The sequence below is a fragment of the Chaetodon trifascialis genome, chromosome 1 (assembly GCF_039877785.1).
Source record: "Chaetodon trifascialis isolate fChaTrf1 chromosome 1, fChaTrf1.hap1, whole genome shotgun sequence".
NCBI classification, from domain to species: Eukaryota; Metazoa; Chordata; class Actinopteri; order Chaetodontiformes; family Chaetodontidae; genus Chaetodon; species Chaetodon trifascialis.
This window is the reverse complement of record NC_092056.1, coordinates 2,415,440-2,437,190: the sequence shown is the minus strand read 5'-3', so window position 1 is coordinate 2,437,190 and position 21,751 is coordinate 2,415,440. Positions and strand designations below refer to the sequence as shown.

The window sequence follows — 21,751 nt, the reverse complement described above, 5'->3', positions numbered from 1 at the left end:
GAAAATAAGATCTTATTGTCACCATGCATACTATAAAAATTTAAGAAGATTAATTCTGGCTCAGGCAACTAATCTGCAACGGGGATTACACAACAGTAAAGTAGGTCTATGGATTTTACCGTCAAATCAAGTCTCATCTCCAACTCAGAAATGTTTGAGTATCATGGGATTACCTGGACAGTTGTGGGGTTTTATCATGCATACAAGTGCATTCATCCCCAAACCACAAGACGTCTTTGCTTGTTTATCTCAGATGAGGAAGTTCATGTTTTATGTTCTGTTGTTGTTTTGTGGTTTATTTCTCAGTACTTTTTATGAGGTTGTATTTTGTCTGGCATTTGTTATTTCATTCTATTTATTGTTAATTTTGTACAGATGATTCACACACTATACGGTATACTTTGTTGTATATGTTTATCTGTGTCTATAGATAGGTATAGGTACGTTTACATATAGACATGGATAGCAGTAAATTAATATTCTTATCAGGTACTGATAATGATCATACACACTAACGATTGAACGATATGGAGCAGCTCCCCTCATGTGACCGCGGAACCAATGCTCTACGACTTTCTTTCCGGTCGGACCATAAACTGCAGGGACTTCCTTTGCTGCTTTTACTTGCTGGATAACGATAGCTTTCCCAGAGTTTACATCGGAATAATTAAACTTAAGATAATCAACGTAAAACACCGAGCGCATCCAAAGTATGTACACAGTTACTGTGATTAGGAAAAACAGGAATAAAATATTTTATGTCGTAGATTTTTGCTAACCGAAGCTAACGGGTCGTAAAAGTTCACTGCTGCAAAATACCGACACACACTGTCACTGTTAGCTTTGGTAAATCATACAAACAGGGCGCGTTCAGCTTACAGTTAGCATAATTCTGTGATTAAGGCAAATCAATAAGAGGTACAAACATCCACAGTTCAGTAATTATGGATGTCCTTTAGTTGAATCGACCCAAACAGTTGAGAGCTAACAGACCAGCGCTGTGGCGATGTTGTTGGCCAGAAATGCATTTTCCCTGCGTTAGCTCGAAGCCAGCAGACAGCTGCGCAAAGAGGGTTTACAGGGTTCAGTATAACCAGAGGTGGAAAGAGTCCTGGAATAACCTGCTTGATTCTAAGAAATCTTATTAGACCTGAATATTGTGATTTATTGTTGTAGTAGCTAAATTCAACGGCATTACAAATTCAGAAAGTAAACGAATAAAATGAGTCATTTGAGTTATCACTGTGTGCATCCTGACACTGTGTTTAATGCATTCAGCATGCATGCACCGTGACTGCTAACCTCTCTGCAGCTTTCCAAAGTATCACCATTATTTTACATCTTAGTTATTTATATGGTATGCAGTGAAATGAACTCTGTTTTGACTTTGGCCTGCTGAAAACATGTATCTCTGTAACATAGCATGCTTTTTCATACATGTATCTTGTCCTTTTTCTCTTTTACATTTTGTTTATTAACTGCACTTGAGACCAGAACTTTATGCACCTTTTATTCTGGCTGATTTCAGGGCTCCACATGAGCCATTGAGACTGAAACAGCATACCTCACAGGAAAAACAAGACAAATGAAACAGAAGACAGCATAAATTTGACATCGCGTATAAAAAAACAGGTCAAGGTTTCTGTAGGAGCAGGGTCATGGTGTAAAATGAAAGGTGTTTCGGTGAGTTTGCTGAGAATATGAGCAGTGTTGTGCTTGAACGTGTCTCATCTTGTTCAGTCTCAGTTCTGGCTGAGTTGTTTTTTATTTTTCTCTACAGGTTGATGGCCTGTCTTGCTCCTCCTGTCCCGTCTGCTCTCGCCTCACTTCTTTCCACGTTGCTTCCCCGCGGCTTTGCCGTGGGCCCTTCACGGCTCTGTGAGGGCGGTCTGGGGCTGTGGTGGGTCGGTCGCTTCCTGGAGGCTGGATCCCTGCTGGGGAGGGAGGGGGACACGGAGTGGGCCTTGAAGTATCACGCTGACCCGATGACCCGCAGCGGAGACGCTGAACTCACGATGAACTCAGAGTCCAGAACAGGATCCAGCAGCAGCACGGAGGCAGAAAAGGTAAATGGAAAACACATATGAAACTAAGCTGGAGAACAATAACACAGATACAGACAGAACAAACTCTGTTAACATGTCAAATCTGAGTATTTGTGCATTTTAACTGTAAATTTCTGTCATTCATAAAAGAACTTTGATTTTATTCTTCTTAATATGGAATATTGAACTGTTCAAAAACATTTTTTGCCAATAATCTTGTTTCAGAAACTCAATAAAGATGCAATAAGACAACTGAAGACCGTGCAGGTACTACAGATGCAATAATAAGACAATAAAAAGTCTCTGTGATAAGAAGACAAAAGAAAATCCTAAACAATAAGAACAAGGGTGAAAACAAATGCTGGGCTGTGCCGACAGCCAATCGAATATTAGAATGAAGAATCATATCAGTTATTGCAGCTGGATGAATGAAAACTGGAACTTGTGTTTCTGACCAGAGTCTGATGTCAAAGATGTTAAAGAGATGATGGATTTAACTCTCCGTGAGGTTTAGCAGCTAAAACGTCTGACAGTGATGTGACTTGGCCCCGTTGATTCTTAGTTTAGCGTGTTATCATGCTAACATTTGCTAATTAGCACTAAACACAGAGTGCAGCTGAGGCTGATGGGAATGTCTTTTTAGTCATAAACCAAAGTATTGGATGAATTAAAACTTTGACCTGATGAGGGCACTAGATGAAATCCTACAGTTTATCCCGCTGGGAGCGTGCACGTCTGGACCAAACGTCATGGCGATGCGTCCAGTTACTGTCAAGACATTTCACTTAAAACCACAAATGTCAGCTGCATGTTGGCTCCAGAGGAAACATCAGGAGACCACCGATGTCTGTAAACCAATTCTAACATCCATCCAGTGGTAGCTGAGATGTGTCAGTCTGGACCAAAGTGGGAGCTGATGCTGCCCTCCAAAGAGCCAATCAGCTAGCAGGGCTAATAACAGCATTAACATCCTGCCAACATTTAATCTTCCTGCCCTTTCTTCCATTTATTACCACGGTGTTCACTTCAAACTCAGTTTCAATGATTTGCTTGTTCATGTCTGCCTTAATGCTTTAAGTCTGCACATGCACGCCTAAATTCATAACTCAAACACAGCTTTGTTCCTCCGTGATGCAGCTGACACTCTGAGGCCCATTAGCGCACACACTCAGAAACTCATTTTGTGTAAGTGCTGTCGTCATGATTGCATACGATAATGGAGTTTTTCTCTGCGTGCTTAACTTAACACCAGACTTTCTTCGTCATAAGTGCCTTTAATTGTGCACCTTTCAGGGAGCTGAGAAGGAATGATGTACCAGTAGTCAAATTTAGTCTGCAGGAACCTGTAATTATCATCTGTTTGGGCCTGAATCACAGCTGCACCTGAACAAGCCAACCAAAATCAGTCCCGCAGTACAAAAAACACACAGCGATGAGCGCTCTGCAACGAGGAGGCCGTCCTGAAATGCAACTGGAAAATCAGTTTTTCCAACCGTTATCTCGTCTGTGCCGTTTGTTGTCCCATTTAGATTCAAACTCTGTCAGCTGAGACCTCCACAGGAAAGAAGCCGTGCAAGAATGATTCGATTTGTTATTCAAAAGGCTGTAGTTAAGCATCAGTCAAGCAGAATTAAGTCCCTCCGTCCTGGCTGACTGATGCAGCGACATCTCATTGTTCAGCCTTGAGATTATTCATAATGATTCCACATTCACCAGCCGCAGCGCATTTAGTTTGAAACCACTTTGTCTCGGTCGCAGACAGAACGAGCGGATAAATGCACTCCTCTCTGCTTAATTAAGTGCAGACCCCGCGGGGAGATAATGAATCAATCCTTATCGTTTCCACCGTGCGCTCGACACCAGAAAACACGAGGAGAAAGAGTCAGATCAAAAGATGCGCTAATGGTAATTTACAAGGGTGCTGCAATCAATGCTCATTCAAAGCACAACCTGCCTCTCACTCCTTTTGTATTCTGGACAAAGAGGCAGGCGTGGACAGCAATCGTCACCATTATGAAAGCGAATATTGTTTTCAGACGGTCCAGCTCATTGGTCAGCAGGAACTCCTAAAATAAATGAATAATAATGAAATGAATTCACATTCCTGTTGTCATCAGTGTAGAATCTCTCGTTTCTGTTACCTTACAAGGAGCTCTTCGTGTCTACAGAGGGAGCAGATCCTCTTCCACAGTCCACCATGTTGCTCTGCCTTTCTACAGTAGCCCAGAAAGGACAAACCACACGCTGACTCCAGAGAGGGACTTTCATGTATTTATTCAGCAGTGAAGGCCAGCGTAGGTTCAGCTACCTGCCTGAAAGCGAAGCGTGAGGTGTGTTCAGTTGGTTGCAGTGTTCAACGTGACCACTAGATGTCACTGAATCATACACACTGGTCCTTTAAGGGCTCCCAGGGTTTGGTCTGTGAGTAATTCACAGCCTTTTACTGCTGAAAGTCTGGGAGAAGGTGGAGGTGGTCCAGAGGACTCCTGAGCCACGAAGACCAGCTCACAGTCATTAATGTGCTGCAGCTAATGTCTCATCACGTCCGTGTTTTGTAAGAACAAATTGCTTTAAAACCATATTTGGAGGGTAGCCAGTTCATCAGGATCCAATCAGCTCACCAACAAATCAGATTTGATCTCAACTGCTCACCTTTAAAGTTTCATGACTGCATCATGAGCAGCTGGGATGCTAACGAGGTGACAGACAGACAGACAGACAGACAGACAGGTAGACAGACAGACGGACGGACAGACGGACGGACGGACGGACAGACAGACAGACAGACAGACAGGTAGACAGACGGACGGACGGACGGACGGACGGACGGACAGACAGACAGACAGACAGACGGACGGACGGACGGACGGACAGACAGACAGACAGAGGGACAGATGGGCGGACAGACAGACAGACAGACGGACGGACGGACGGACGGACGGACGGACGGACAGACAGACAGACAGAGGGACAGATGGGCGGACAGACAGACACATAAACACCTGACAAAGTACTGAAAACCAATTCTGTGGTAGTTCCTGCTACAAAAGGCTCACACACACACACACACACACACACACACACACACACACATCGTCATGACTCTTTTCAGGCTGTATTTTGTTCAATAGTTCGTTTTGTGCACGCTAAATAATCACCAGCTGAAATGACAACATGCACAAACAAACTAATTCTAATTCTCACATCAAAGTGTGATTATTAGTTTTGTCAGCTGGAAGAAATGCCAGCTGACGGTGTTATTGGATTATTTAGGCAGCTTTGAGCTCTGTGGTTTAAACCTCTGTGCTGTGTTTTGTAGGCGCTGATGGAAATGTCAGCAAATAAAGAGGCTTTGCTGCAAAGTGCCGTCTGGATCAGGTGAGCTCACACAAAGGTCGCCCCCCGTGGGCGTCTCGTCTTCTTAATCTGGTTTTCAGATATTTTGGACTTCTTAGGGCAAATAAACATGGTTTGATTTATTGTCAATAAAACGCAAAAGACTTGGTCCAGTCCTGGACTTCTTTCCCTTGTTGCTCCTCCACCAACATTGATGAAGATAATCAGTACGTTCATTTGTGACACAGACAGGGTTGAAGGTTCCCAAGACACCTAAGAAATCCCATCTTAAGAGAAATCATGACATTATTTAAGATCAAACAATAAAACGTGACGCAGACCTGAAACGTTAAAGATTCGAGGCTGTTTGAAGAAGTTCAGATGATTTTTCAAATCTCAACATGAATAATCGTCCTCTCACTCCTGTGACGAGCCGATGGGGACGGGCGAAGCATTCGTGGCAGCTTCCCAAACAAACTGCTCTTCATCCTCATTATCACATAGCCCATATTTCCACATCTTGTTTGACCTCACATGTGTTTTATGAGCTTTGAAGATCTTTGATGCTCTGAATGTTTGTAACCTCTCACTTCATCCTTCGGTTTAAACACCCGCAGCGATGAAGCTCCCTCACGTCAGACCCATTCAGAGCAGTTCCAGGCTAAACTGTACGCACACTTTGTGTTTGTGTCCCTCAGATTTGCCTGCCAGGTGCGAAGCAGAGCCCAGCAGAACGTGGCGCTGCAGTGCACCTGTGGGGAGGTGTGTGCGGGCGAGTGCGTGGAGGTGCGTCTGCGTGTGTGTCGGGACATCCAGCCGGGAACAGAGCTGCTGCTGTGCGGAGACACTGTGGGGACAAGTCTGACAGCAGACAGGTCGGACGGACAGGACGAGTCCACTGGACGTACAGGTGACGGCTGTGGACAGACAGGCAGACAGGCAGGCAGACAGACAGGCAGGCAGGCAGGCAGGCAGGCAGGCAGGCAGGCAGGCAGGCAGGCAGGCAGACAGGCAGGCAGACAGACAGGCAGGCAGACAGACAGACAGACAGAGAGACAGACAGGCAGGCAGACAGGCAGGCAGGCAGGCAGGCAGACAGGCAGGCAGACAGGCAGACAGGCAGGCAGGCAGGCAGGCAGACAGACAGGCAGGCAGGCAGACAGGCAGGCAGGCAGGCAGACAGGCAGGCAGGCAGACAGGCAGGCAGGCAGGCAGGCAGACAGGCAGGCAGACAGACAGACAGACAGAGAGACAGACAGGCAGGCAGACAGGCAGGCAGGCAGGCAGACAGGCAGGCAGGCAGGCAGACAGGCAGGCAGGCAGGCAGGCAGGCAGGCAGGCAGACAGGCAGGCAGGCAGGCAGGCAGGCAGGCAGACAGGCAGGCAGGCAGGCAGGCAGACAGGCAGGCAGGCAGACAGGCAGGCAGGCAGACAGGCATGCAGACAGACAGACAGACAGACAGACAGACAGACAGACAGACAGACAGGAGGTTCCAGAGAGCTCAGCCTTCATTCAGTTTGTTGACACACTGAAGTCAAAGTGAATTAATTAATCAGTCGTTAGCTTTACAGTCCATTTTTCCAGCTTTGAGTGTCTGAATCTGTCGAGTCCAGTTTGATCAAAAGAAGAAGAAACTGATCTGATATTTAAGACATTTCCATCTTCAGAGATTGCACTTTCATTAAAAAACAAATGTGGGCTCCACGGTTGTATTATTTTGCATCATCTATCAAAATAAGTTTCTTGTCCATGTCGCTGGTCCTCAGCATGTGGCTGCAGGCTCAGTAGGCAGAAAGGCCGGCCGATACTTCAGTATGAACATTTAACTGTTGTCTCACTCAGAATCATAAACATGATAATCATCTGAGTTTTCTTATGTCACAAGAACACTGAAGAAGGAAACACGGCTTCAGTCCCTCACAGCTTGAGGTCTTAAATACTTGGTATTATCATCATTTTGATTATGGGATTTCATTCTACCTAAACTCTAAAGAGCGCTGACTTGTTGCAGAAAGCATGAAATCACAGGTTACGCTCTCTAACTCGGAGTAACGGTATCTTTGATCTGGAGTCGTGTTTCAGGCGAGCTGCTGAATGTAAGTCAATATTCTCCCTCCTTTAACTCCAGTTTGGTCTCAACCAAACTCTGAGGAAATATCTGAGTTTAGCTGCTAAACGTGTAAACCCGAACGAGCCCGGTCGACGTCGTCAGAGTGCGGTTGGTGCTGCCTCCGTCCACCTGGTTTTCATTCACGCTCTCCACCTGGAGGAGCCAGAGGGACGTTCAACTCCACTGGACTCAGAAACAAGACTGACCCCAGAAACCCTCCTTCACCGTCCAGCCGTGATTCCAGCCTCACTTACAGATGAATGACATGAACGTAAACACAGTGGATGGATGAGTGTCGCCGTCACTCATCAGTGATAAAATGTTATTTAACATCAGCTACGTCAGTTAGCTTCAGTCGAGAGCTCTGCTAGGAAAAACCTCTCGAGTCAGCTGAAACACGCTCAGAATGAAGCCTTGAATAATCTGAGGATGAATCAGTCAAATGAAAATGCCGAGCCAGAAAACAGAGTGATTAAAGCACATTTGTAACGTAGGAATAATCCTGTTAATCCTTTATTGTTTCTGCATGGTGGAGCTGTGATTGAAGGGACATTACGGAGGACCTTCATGCAGAAAATACTCAGCAGCAGCAGCAGACTGTGGCTGCACCGTGGAAATCTTATTAAACCCCTGCTCTTGTAGAGTGCTGATTTAAACAGATTGAGCCTATAAATCATGAATGCATCTCCAAAACAATTATAAATACCAAATGAAAGATAATAAGATAAGAGGCAATTGATCCCTGCAGGGAGATTACATTGTTGTGGTACCAAATATTAATTAGATTCAGAGAAATGAAGAAACGAAAACTGCAGTAAGAAGCAAGAAACACAATAACAAGTGGAATAAACTTTAAAATGAAAAAGAAATAATTAAAAAATGAAACAAAACTAAGCATTCATTAACAAGCTGAAATCCTCCCAGAGGAAAAACAGAGAAATCAGACGTGAAAAGTAAAAAGTGTACAAACACACAGAAATAAATATGAGGCTACTGCCAGCAGCCGGTTAGCTTAGCGTAGCATTGCTTAAGCTAGCATGGCTCTGGTTAAAAACTTGTTCTTGTCATCGCTGTGATGTTGCCGACCAGCCAGCAGAGACTCCAGGTCTTAGTCCAGCACATAAGCCTCCATAACACCACAGCGTGTCTGTTTTACAGTGTTTTTATACAGGCTGAACAAACGAGCTAGGCTAGCTGTTTCCTACTGATTACATTCTTTATGCTAAGCTAAGCTAATTGGCTGTAGCAGTGGCACCAGCAGCAGTTATTGTCACAGTAAAAGAAGTTCATGATTATTTGAGGTTTTTTTCTGTAGAGCTGCAACAAAACACAATTTAATTATCATTGATGTTTCCTTTATCGTTTAATTATTTCATCTGTGAAATGACAAACAACAGTGAAAAATGTCCTTCACAAGCTCCCATAGCTGAAGGCGACATCCTCCGACCAAGAATCCCAAAACCACAAAATGTTCATTTTAGAAAGATATAAAACAGAGAAAAGTACCAAATCCAGATGTGTCTTCTGTCAGTCATGTCACTGCAGTACTCTGTTTTTCTCTGGACAGGTAACAAGGTGGAAAACAAAAAAGACCCAGAGGCCGTCGTTACCGACACATCCATCATTCCAGAGAAGGAAGGAGAGACTGGAGACAAACAGGAGGAGGAGGAGGAGGAGGAGGAAGACCAGCACAGAAGACCACACAGATGCTTCAAGAGGAGTCAAACAGGACGAGGACAGCCGAGAGCTGGGAGACGTGTGGACAGTCTCACTGACAGAATGTCTCAAACATGCAGCAATAATATCCCAGCAGTCCCAGCTGCTGCAGACAGACAGACGCTCTGTCAGTCTACAGACAGACGGACGGACGCTGCGCCCCCTGCTGTCCGCTGCAGCTCCCGCCTCGCTGCCAAACCACGACGCGTTCACTGTTTGTCCGGCCGGGCGAGGCGGCCCTCCGCCCGCCCCGACCCGCCCAAACAGACGGAGGGACGGGGCCGGAGCCCCCCTCAGGCCGCCGCGTCTGACACGCAAAGACCACGGCCCGACAGTGAGGCTGCAGCAGCGCCGCCTGCAGCTGGGCCAGCACCGGCGTGGCATCCAGAGGTCAGAGAGCGGCGGTACAGATGTTCCAGCTGCGGCAAGAAGTTCTTCCAGATCGGTCACTTAAAGAAACACCAGTTCAGTCACACAGAGGAGAAACCGTTCAGCTGCCACGAGTGCGGGAAGAGCTACACCTCAGCAGAGAGCTTCAGAGCACATCAGGTGGTCCACTTCGTCTCACACATTATCTCTTAACATTTGACTGAATTCGTCTGATTTTAATATAAATACTTCACGTAATCAAAATTTCCGTAACTTTGGCTGTTTAAGATCAGATTAGAACATGTTGAACAGGACGTTTTACATCATCAGTAACAGTAATGTGAGCGTCCGCTTTAAACTGGAAGTGTTACTGGAAATGAAATGAGTGTTGATTCACTCATTCGTTCAGGCTTTATTTATACTGGAGAGGTCATTGAGGGGTCACCCTCATTGTCAAAACAAAAAACAAGTGATCCATTCAAAACTTTCCCGTTCAGAAGATGGTTTTATAGATAAAATTAAGATAATTAAAAAATAAAATACAGTTATTTGAATTACACAAAGAGTTCAGCGATGATCCTTCTATTTGATTCCAAGGTGCCTTGTTTTGATCCATGAGTCACGAAGCAGTTCTGAACGGTGAAATGTTCAGAGAGACATCAGTGAGTTTCACCCCCCTTGAGAAGACCCCCCAACGCTCTCATAGAAACTACAGTCATGCGTCCATAAACATCTTAATGCTGAGTGACAGACAGAATCCAGAGGTTTAAGAGTTGATGCGTAACCTGTAAATCACATCAACGTATCCGAGACCGACACGAAAACTGACTCCAAGAAGAAGAAAGTCAGCGCTGTACTGGAGAGCTGGAGAAAGTCTCACTAAAATTCAACAATAGTCAGTGTGTCTCTTTTTTTACACGTTCATATTATTTAGAAGAATCCCTTATTTAGTGTCAGGATTATTTCAATGTACCGAGCACATTGAGAATAAACGAAGACACTTTTTCTAAATGAGCAGAAGCTCTGCGGACATTTCTTTTTGTTTATGGTCCAACATTTCTCCGATATTGTCAGATAATATTTCTTTCTGTCCTCCCTCCTCCTCTTGCTCCTCTCTCTGTTCTCTTTTCACAGAGGAACCTTTCCTCTTTGAAAAACACCAAAATCTGATGTTTACCGTCGATTCCATTTGGAACATTTTCTTCCATCGCAGTTGTTCCCGTCTTTGCTCCGTCATCTGCAGGAATAAAGAAAAAACAACCGCTTGACAACTAAATAGCCTCAGAAAAACAAGCTCCGCCACCGGGGGCTTTTTTTAACCGGGGGTGTGTGGGTACAGGGAGTCTTTCCTTCACTGGCTGCTCCCTCGTTGGCCGCGAGCTGAGTCATCATGACGAGCAGCAATTTACTCATCCAGTGAATAGAAACAATAGCCGCAGTAATAACACATTTTATCTGGCATAATGGTGGTGTTATTTCCAGATGAGTCACCGGGGGGAGCGTCCCTTCTCCTGTCCTCACTGTGAGAAGACCTACGGCCTGAAGCGGGACCTGAAGGAGCACCTGGTGCTGCACACCGGAGAGAAACCCTATGTCTGCGAGCACTGCGGGAAGGCGTTCGCCCGCCGCCCCTCACTGCGCATCCACCGCCTCCTTCACTGCAGCAGAATGGTTTACACACAGCCCCCGAAGGTAAGGAGGAGTCCTGCTCCGCGCTGTCGGAGGACGCAGGTTCAGACCCCATGAGGACGCACGTGTGGTGAACAGTCCGACTGATGGCTTCACACACTGACCCACGGGTGGAGGCGAAGAGCAGGTTATGTGCCCACGAAGGCAGATAGTAAACATGGATGCATGAACAGTGAAAGATTTCAAATACTGTAAAGAACCTGAGGACAGAGGGCAGCTTCATTCATTCATTCATTCATTCATTCATTCATTCATTCATTCATGTGCAGTGTTCCTCCTGCTGCTGCCGGCTCATCTTCCCTGCTGCTGTTTCTGACTTTTTAAGCACGATTTCTTCTGAAAATGTTTTCTTTCCGCCCCCGCGCCCCTCAGCCCATATTCAAATTCTTCCACGTAACATCTTTAAATTTTCATGCCGGTCTTGTTTTTATTCCCCGACCAGCAGTTTGAACTTGAAGTATTTAAACGAGGCGAAGGACGTGCTTTGTTTGATTTGGCTTTTCTGCTGCAGGTGCAGTGTTCGCTCTGCCCCAAGCTGCTGGCTAACTCCGGCTCTCTGAGGAACCACATGAAGCTCCACACGGGGGAGAAACCTCACGTCTGTCAGCACTGTGGGAAGAGCTTCAGCCAGAAAGGTAACGTGGAGTGTGAACCCGGACAGCTGTGAGGTAACCCCTGCAGCGCTGGGTCTGTGCGATCACAGAAAGAAGAGCAGTGCTCACCGTATGTTAGATGTTTTCTAAATATGTTTCAAACGAAAGTATTTTGCTCCAGAATCCATTTTTTTTCTTGATGTTAAACGTGTCGATGGAGCAGAAATGAGCAGATGTTCAAACTGATGAAGATAATCACCAGCTGGTTTTGGCCAAAGCCGATAAAGCCATCGAGCAGCTGGTGATTATCAAACTAACTTCGGTCTGACCTGCAGCTTTTCTCTCTTCACCTCCCGACTGAGGCTCACGCAGCCGTTTGACACGACTTTGTAAAAATGGAAACTTCACTGCTCTGATGAACGAATGATGGGATGAATCGATCGTTTACCCGCCGAGCCGGACTGAGATCCGGCATGTTGTCTCGTCAATAATTGAGTGACTGGATGATGGTCCAGACAGTTGGCTAAACATTGGTTTGCTGTGTGGATCAGAGTTTGTTTTCCCAGAAGTGTAAAATATTTCATGAGCCAGACGCCCTCCACTGCAAGAAGAGCCATCAACCTTTGGCTGCTTACAGGAACTGAAAGAAATGTGTTGAATTTTAAAAGATGGAGTTTATCAAAGTGCCTCTGACCTGTTTTGCTTCTGCTAAACTGTCAAAAACATCACATGAAGTCTGATTCAGACAGAACTCGCTCCATCCTCTATGAGCGACTGAGCCTTTCCAGAACGCCCCTTTCATACCCAACCATGATCCTCTCACCTGTTCCCAATGAGCCTGTTTACCTGTGGAATGACCCAAACAGGTGTTTCTGAAGTTCAGTAGTGTCAGAGCTTCAGTTTCACAGTGGTTCAACTATTTTAGGTTGAATGAGAGAAAGAAACATGGTCGACCAATCAGTGTGAAATTGTTTTTAACTTACTAAACACTTATTTTTTCCACAAAATAGAGTTTACAAGACGTTCTGATGTCTGAATTCTGTCTATTCAAGACAAAAAAAGGCTTACAAAGTGTTAAATTAGGCCGAGATAATGATATGGATAAGAGGACAGCAGACTTTGCAGATATTTGGCTGAAGGCAGGAGAAACAGTTGGCCTCCACCAAAGAGAAAGAACACACCTTCCAGCTTCCCAGGTCTCCTGTTTGTACGTATCGTGTCGACGCTCCTGAAGCACACAAACATTCTCTGAATCTGAATCCGGCAGCCTCAGAGGTGATAAAATGAACGAGGGCGCTAGCTGGTCCTTCATGCTAAGCTAACGACGAGCCGAGTCTTCGCCAAACGCGCAGTCGATTGTCTCATCCGACCTTCAGGAAGAAAGTGAACATCCCAAGATGTCAAAGCATTCGCTTGACTGTGAAAGACAGGAAACACGTTGTTGTTGATGTGGTCGCGCTGATGAGTAAACATGACTCGATTATCGTGAGCGGGAGACTGGGACAGATATTTCTGGAACTCTGGGTGGACGTCTCCAGCTGGGATCAGATTCACTGTGCCCCCCTGCGACCGCAGCGCCCTCCCCCATCGACTGCCTCTGTCTTCCTGTCTGACTCTGACCGTCTTCCTGTCTGTCTGTCTCTCAGGGAACCTCGAGTGTCATCTGAGGATCCATAACGGGGAGAAGCCGTACCCTTGCACCGAGTGTGAGCAGAGTTTCTCCCAGAAGCCGGAGCTCCGTCGGCACATGTTTTCCCACACCGGGGGCGGCTTCCTCTGCAGCTACTGCGGGAAATCTCTGAGGGACCCGCACAGCCTGAAGTCCCACGAGAGGCTGCACACTGGAGAGAGGCCCCATCGCTGCCCCGTCTGCGGAAAAGGTCAGAGCGCGATATTGAATTTAAAAGTCACATAAAATTGTGAGAAAACATCAAGCGGCTGGGATAAGGCCGCTAATCTCTCCAGATAACTGATAATTCTGTGCAAAATCGGCACATCTGAGAACCCATTTTCTCTCAATTTGGGATTCCAGTTCCCTGTGCACTGCAGTCCTTATCGCTGGCAGAGTCCCACAGCGTCCTGTTTGATACCACGACAAGGAGGCAGCAAAGTCAGACAGTTTAAAGTTCCAAACTTAGGAGCTTTAAACCTGCATTCGCTGATTTATTTGGGCCACTTAGCAGCACAGCAAGCAGTAAACACAACAGATGTTCAGCCTTTTTTTAGCTCCACTTTGGTCTCCAAAAAACAAGCTGCAGCTGAAAAACCAGTGCGTGAGGAGGTCAGTGGGGGGCATGAAGCAGCCCCTGCGTCGTGATTGGACGGCACAGGCTGCTGATCACAGGTTGTCCACGTGTACTTTTTATGAAGCGGTAGGAAACTTGTGTAGTGGGTTCAGCGGCTGCAGTCACAAGGTGCCATTTCATCCCTCATGGCTGACTTACAGGCACGCGGCATGTTTTTCTTTTCACTTATTTATGTCAGTTTTTTATTTTTTTAATGTGTTTATAAGAGCCAGTGTTGATATTTGTGGACTCACGTTGCACAATTCATGTGCTGAAGTTTCAGAGCGATTTACACACAGTTTCACCTGCAGGACGAGTCTGTTGATGTTGATTCCCCTTAAAATTGAGTGTGTGTATCACAGGCTCGTACATCTTCCTCCTCTGTGCCGTAGAGCTCCACTGTCGTCCAAAAACTACTGAAAAATCAAAGTAGATGTTTGTGATTTATATATTCAGTAGAAACCAGTGAACTTAGAGCTGAGAGCCACGAGCAGGAAGGGACGTCCAGCGTTTGGAGACGGACTCACACATTGTTGGTTTTGGTGTTTTAAGGTGATTTTCTGACATTAAGAAAAAGTTAGAACAACACCAGCTTCACCCTTCACATAACACGTAACACGTAACCGACTGTTTTGCTTCATACAGGGAATAAAGTGAAAATCAAACAGCAAACACGAGTTTTAAGTCTAATTTGCTTTGACAGATGCAGAATAATGTCTGAATGGTTGATTTTTGCTCCCAGGCTACACCTTGGCCACCAAGCTGAGGAGACACATTAAGTCCTCTCACATGATGGAGAAGCCCTACAGCTGCTACTGCGGCGCCTCCTACACTGTGAGACAAAGTCTGCTGAGGCACCAGGCTCAGCACCGGACTGAGGGAGGCGCTGAGGAGGAGGCGACGGCGGCGGAGGCGGATGGAGGACGCAGAGGGGGGACGAACGGCGGCAAGAAAGAGGCTTCGGGCTCCGGCCACCCGAAGCCGATCAGAGGCAGACCCAAGAAGAACTCGCTTCCTCAGGGGGAGGGAGAGAAAGAGGAGGGTCCGGTGAAGCGGAAAAGGGGGCGAGGCAGAGGGGAGGAGAAGGAGGCGAGGCAGGCGGGGAGCAAAGAAAAGTCGGAGGCCTCGAGATCAGGGAGGGGAGGAGATGGGGAGGATGACATCCAGCACGCCGTCGTCTACGTCCACGCAGACGACCTGTCCACGCCCAGCTCCGCCCCTCTGCTCCTCGCCTCGGAGAGCTCGCTGCCCGCGGGGACGGGGCAGGAGCTGGTGGAGGTGGTGATATCGGAGGGCACAGAGCAGTGCATTGTAGTCCACGGGCAGCAGGCGGTCGGAGAGCTGCTGATCTTACAGGAGGAGGGCAGCGGACTCTGCTCTGTGGCTCAGACGGTGGAGATAAACACGGTGTAGCCTCAAGTCCTGGTTCCTCCGCCTGAGCTGGACCAGCAGGTTTCTGAGCCCACAGTCCAAGAGTATCAGCAGTTGAAGCAACCTTCCCTTCAGTTTATTCTTATTTACACACCCCGGCCTGCCTTTGAGCAGCCCCCACACATCAGACATGAACTCATTAGATGTAATGAGCTGCTGGAGGGAAGAGCGATACCAGTATCTAGTGTGATGGTTCCCAGTCGACAGCGAGAGCAGCAGAGGTCCTGCTCGTTAAAGCCAACATGTTTTATTGAAGGTCTGCGCGTGTGTGCGTGCGCGTGTGCATGCGTGTGTGTGTGCGTGCGTGTGTGTGTGCGTGTGTAAACTGGTCCCTGGGCCTCTTCCCTGATGGATTTCTCTTGTTGTGATTGTTGAGCATCAGTGCACTGTTTGATTCTGACATCAGAAGCTGACATTTACTGTTGATGCTTAAGATAAAACGAGAGCTCAAGCTGTCGGAGTCCATTGAAGTCGTACTTGAAATAAAATCAACGTGACATGACGTCGTCTGCATTTAGTCATTCGCTGGAGTTAAGCAAAGTAAAACAGCAAAACACGCCCACAAACGCAGCATGTGCTGCAGGCGCGTCGTCACAGACGGACGGACGGACGGACGGGGAACTGAAGGCATGTTCGCTTTCTTCAAAGTCCTTTGACAAAAACAGTCATTTGAGCTCTCAGAGCAGGGTTAGCTCAGTCTGAAGAGGTCTGTCTCTGGAGGGATCCTTTCTGTAATGTTGTCAGACACTTAGAATAACGACGTGAGCCTGTCAGTGACAAGAACAAACACTTTTAGTGGATTCGCTGTGACGGATGCAGCTGACCTGGAGGACAGCGCTGCAGCCTGTTTCATGGCTGTCAGGGCCCAGGTTTAAACGCTGAGACTGGATTCATTCTGGGTCGGACTGGGTTTCAAACCAGAAGTATTCACAGCCGCCGCACACTGTCAACACGCCTGATGAATTCATTCAGTAACAGTGAAGCACCTGTGAAATACCTGATGAAGGCAAAGCCGCTGCTGAATAAATTCACCCTGCGTGTTGACTGACTGTTTTGAACCATGATCTGCACCGTTTGGCCACTTTAGAGCAGCACAAGAAGCTTTAAACACAACACAGATGTATTATCACCATGTATGGTCGGTAAAGGTTATAGTTATAGTATTTCATACAGAGTCGAGTCCAATATTCTCTTTCTTTTAGCTCCGGTTTGGTCTCCCTCCTCATGTCACACTGAATGCTGAAAAGTTCTCGCACAGCTTGAGATCTTCAGGTAGGTTACTCTTTTTAATTTCAGGGTTTTTCTTGCAGAAAATTGACTTCAAGCTAAATTAGTTTTTGGCCGTTTGGTGGCAGAACTTTGCCACAAGCTGAAAGTCACACGTTTGATATATCATGGCTCTGTAATGTGGACGTTAGAGTCGTTTCTGACCGCCTGGTGAATGTCAGTCCAGTATTTACTCTCCTTTTAGCTCCGGTTTGGTCTCCACCACCTCCTGAGTAAAACGTTTGCTGCAGAGCTGAGGGTCTCTGTGGTTTCATGCCTGCAGGTGACCCCTTTCACAGTAAACGTCGGTTCTGGATGATTCCTCTATAAATACTGATGAAACCAGGCAGAGAGACGAGGAGAGACACCGACGCTCGCTGTAAGTGCAATAAAAGCTGCTGATAAGAGAGACGAGCGGTTAATGACTCATATGTTGGACGAGCAGGACGTACACCTGCAGAGACATGACGTCAGCGTCATCCACAGAGCCATACGGAGCTCGTTGGGCTAACCGGGAATTAAAAACAGAGCGGACGCTGACTGTATGAAACCGTGGAGCCTCATTAACCACATATCTTACCAACCGGCACTGAATCCCTCCACGTTTCTGTCAGCTGTGGTCTGAAGGTTTTCTTCTTAGTCAAGTTCTGTTTGTATAGTCGGCTTATTGAAAGGGGCGCTGAGCTTTGCTTCATATCATCACTCATTTCCTGTTGTCTCTCTGTTCTCCAATTAAAGCAATAAGAAAACATACTATTTAAAAAAAACAGGCACAGCAGAGCAAAGCATTGTGGGTTAAATGACCTTCTGCGTGATGCTGAAGGAGCAGAGTTCTGGAGGCAGCTCGACCTCAGATGGTCCCTCTGCTGTTGTTCTCTGATTATATTATCTAGAGAGGACGGTAAGGCTTAGTCATGTCGCTGAAAACGTCAGAGAGCTGCAGGATGAGAGAAAGCGGCGTCTGTGAAAGGCCCTGAATGCAGCCTGATTTCAAAACATCTGACGCACACAGAGGAGAGGCGATGCATGGACTGAAGACCAATCAATCAGTTCATGTTACTTCACAGCACAAGTCCACTCAAAGGCACGACATGGAGAGCCGAGCCGCTGAAAGACGCTCGTGTGTCCTTTTCCCGTCTGTGCAGAGTAATTAGAAAGTCCTCCAAAATGCTGCTGCTCCATCGAAAAGGCTCATTTAGAAACACTTCAGCAGCTTTCGGAGCTTTGACGCTACGAACACATTCTTAACATGTTTTTGGGCTTTTGTCGGTCTGTCCGAGTGGATTCTGGTCTCTGTGTGGAGGAACTGGACTGACCTGTACAGAACCATGATCCCCGGCTCACGCAACACCTGTGACCACCTGGAACACCGACCGTTCACCCAGCATCAGTGATGCTCTTTTGGCTGAATTCCTGCCGCCAGGTTGTAAAACCTGGTGAAAGCCTGAAAGCAGCAGAGTTGAGGCTGTGAAAGCTGCAGATTAAAGGCGACAGTAAGTCTCAAACGTGCTTTTGGATGTTCTAACAACGCCGTCTGAGCATTTCTGATAATCCAACAAGCAGAACAAGCTTAATGCCAGATGTGCAGAGGTTTGAACTTCTCTCAAGCTTTCTCTTTTCCATTCTTCACACAACTTCTTCTATAAGTGTAAGCACTTATCCTCATTTGTACACTTTTGATGTCTTGTGGCCTTTCAGAACGGCTATTAACAGACACCAGGTCGTAAAAAACTGTTTTTAAAGCAGCTTTTATTCCCAATGTGTTCAAACATCTGTGTCATGCTTGCATGTCCACGTACTTTTGGCCACATAGTGAACCTCTGGTTGCATAGTGAACCACAGGAGTGAGAAATTCACACAGCAGAAACAGTGAATACATCAGCATTTGTGTTTTTCGCTGTCCGTTTCAGGTGCACCTGGAGCTCCAGTCGCTGCTCTCAGTGTGATGAAGCAGCCTCAGTGGACCAAACTCTGTTTTAAATCTAGTGTTGTTTACACATCGGTGTCCCATAGGACGCCCAGCTGCTCCCAGCTTCTGCACTTCACTGCCAGCACTGCTCATGCTGCTGCTCACCCGCAAGGTGCAACCTGCCCTCTGGATGATTTCCAGCGTTTCTTGCGACGTGAGAAAGTTTGTGAATAAGAAGAATAAATCGGGCGTAAGGACGAGCTGTGCTTCCTCCTCTCTGTCGTTGATATTCTGTTACTGAGCCTCTGTATTAGTTGATATTCAAAGGCCACGTTCCTGAAATGTTTTAATTAGCCTGGTTCCCTTGGCAGGGCTTAGTTTTCCCAGTCTGGATTTGGAATTTTAAAAAAAGGGATTTAAAACCTCTTTAGTGAGATATGGAACATTTTATAAGTCGATAGCCTGAGAGAAATTGCGTTGGCCCGCGCCCAGAAGGTCTCTGCCTGCCCATCTCTTTCTCCTTAACTCTGCTGCCTGTTTAGTCTTTTTGTTTATCTCCTCTCCATACTATCTGCATCTCGCTCTCCCTGCCTCGCTTCCTCTATTTCTATCCATCAGAGCCGGAGATATGACTCAGCCAGAGGGTCCGCAGACGTCACCCCTCTCCTCGCTCTCCAGGCTATTAAGTAAAAAAAGAAAATGGAGAGGTTTTTTTTCCAGGCCGGCTCTGAGCTCCATTTTTAAGTAGCTGCTGCCGAGCTGTCAAACAGGATTCAGGCTGTTTCCCTGAACCGCTGCTGCTGCATCTCAGTGAAACTTCAGAGTGCTTTAGCGCTGCAGTGGCTGCAGGTTTCCCACCAAAATGCATCGTCACACTTTCTTCATCCGAGACATGTTTGACTTCAGCTGAGCGTCCAGCTGCAGAGGACGTGCATCCTGCTTCGTTCTTCCCTGTTTTTATTCTGCCTTCACTGTCACTCATCTTTTCCTTTATTCAACATTTATATTTATTCCTCTCAGTCTCATTAAATTTCCTTCATTTCATTCAACACGTGGCCTTGGTGTTCTCTCATAATCACACCTCACGCTGCACATATTATCATGCAATTTAGTATTTACATCAGGAGTTCTGCCTACCCTGAACACCAAATTAGAGAAAAAAGAACTTCATTTATTCCCTTTTGGTTTTGCCTTTTTGGTTGAGACCCTCGTGCAGAGAGCACAGGAGGCGCCTCAACTGCGTCTCGTCTCCAGCGCCTTCAGGTCTCCGTTGAGTCGACTGCTTTGACTCTGCTTTACCTGCTTCCAGGTGTACTTTTTGGTTTGTTTTTGGACTTTTGGTGTGAGGCTGTTTTCATGGTTAGTTCCACTGAAGGGAAATCTTAATGCTGCAGCATACAGTATGTCAGAGCAGCCGCTCCATATTTAATTTGAGGGTAAAACCCCTGAAGAAGACACAGAAATGAACAAACATGGAAAGAAAAAGTAAATGAATACATATATCATATTAATTATAATAAAAAACTTTTTTTGGTCAAATACTGGCTGCCTTTACCTCTTCAAGCCTTTGCAGCCGTTCATATGAAACAGTCTGAGAAGGAAAAATCAGTTGTTTATTGAGCTGCACAGTGATGAGGAGCCACAGGTAAACATGGCTTTATTTCATTATTTTATATGCTAATGATCAATTAGCAATTCACAGCCAGGTTATTTGAGAGTCTGAGCAGTTTTCTGGTCATTGATTTATTTTTTTGACTAAATGTAAGAGACTGTGATAATTTGCTAAAATACATAAACACAAACTGACCTGAAAACAGCACAAAGTCAATATATTTAATGTTTTTCCTCATCAGCTTCATTGATTTCTGCAAATATCTGATGCAGCAACACGTTTCACAGAGTGGGAAAGATGCTCCAGAAACACCTGTTTGGATCATCCCACAGGTAAACAGGCTCACTGGTGACTGGTGAGAGGATCATGTTTGGGTATGAAAGAGGCGTCCTGGAAAAGCTCAGTCGATCACAGAGGATGGAGCGAGTTCACCACTTTGTGAACACGTGAAGGATGAAGGAGATGAACACATGGACTCAGAGACACTTCAGGAAGCTGCTGTCAGTGAACACTGATTGGAAATGACTGATTCTGTTTGTTTTTACTGTTCTTGTTGTTCTGAGTTTTTCAGGTTGTTTTATTCTGAAAGTCAAATTCAGTTAAATTCCTTTCGGGCTTCGCTGAGCGCCTCGGAGCAGGCTGTTCTCAGCTCAGTCCTCTGGGTCAGAGTCTGCAGAGATGAAGGAGGAACAGTCTTTTCTCAGAAAGTAAGACTCATGTGTTCCCTTCAGCGAGCCCCCCCCCCCCCCTTTATCTGCTCCACCGACACCCCTCAGTACTCAGCGCTGCTCCTCCTTCCACTACGTGAGCAGTTTGCCTCATTATTGTCCAGTTAACGGATGAAATAACGAACTCCACAGCATGGGAGGAGCGTGCAGCTTACCGATTCCAGCAACACATCCCAGCACAGGTGCGTCAGCACCATCAGGGAGCTGCTCGGTCCAACCGCAGCCTCTGGCACCACCCACACACGAGCTAATGTTAGCTGGAGTGGATCTCCTGGTCAAAGCGAACCCTAAAATCCCCCGAATAACTGAATTCTCTCTGAAAGCTAACAGGTGTTTACTGGTAAAGCTTCACTACTCAACATATTTTACATTAACAATGAATGAACCGATAAGCTCTGATAAATCTGTCCAGCATCAAATGGTAGACAGTTAGCGACTCGCTGGTGAAGTGAGAGGAACGTTCAGCCGATAAAGACTGAAACAGGAGTGAATATTGTATTAAAATTGATCAGGTAGGCAGACGTGCCTGTGAATGAACGCTTATTCTGTCTGCTGTCTGCATAAGGAGGCGACACATCAACTATAATAAGGTGATAAGGAATTAGAGCAGGTTGTCTGTCAGCAGCTGTGAAGCTACATTAACACGTCGCGCAATTAAATG

The 21,751-nt window shown here is 46.4% G+C and overlaps 1 protein-coding gene across 1 annotated transcript; it reads left to right on the top strand.

The window, feature by feature from the left end:
- The first annotated feature begins 606 nt into the window (after window positions 1-606).
- znf408 (zinc finger protein 408) lies at window positions 607-16,190 on the top strand. Its single transcript, XM_070964748.1, has 9 exons — window positions 607-710; window positions 1,781-2,066; window positions 5,365-5,423; window positions 6,080-6,291; window positions 9,060-9,757; window positions 11,060-11,269; window positions 11,778-11,901; window positions 13,506-13,739; window positions 14,887-16,190. The coding sequence occupies exons 2-9, from the start codon at window positions 1,785-1,787 to the stop codon at window positions 15,555-15,557; spliced, it is 2,490 nt and encodes an 829-aa protein (XP_070820849.1). The 5' UTR covers window positions 607-710; window positions 1,781-1,784; the 3' UTR covers window positions 15,558-16,190.
- The last annotated feature ends 5,561 nt before the right edge of the window (window positions 16,191-21,751 follow it).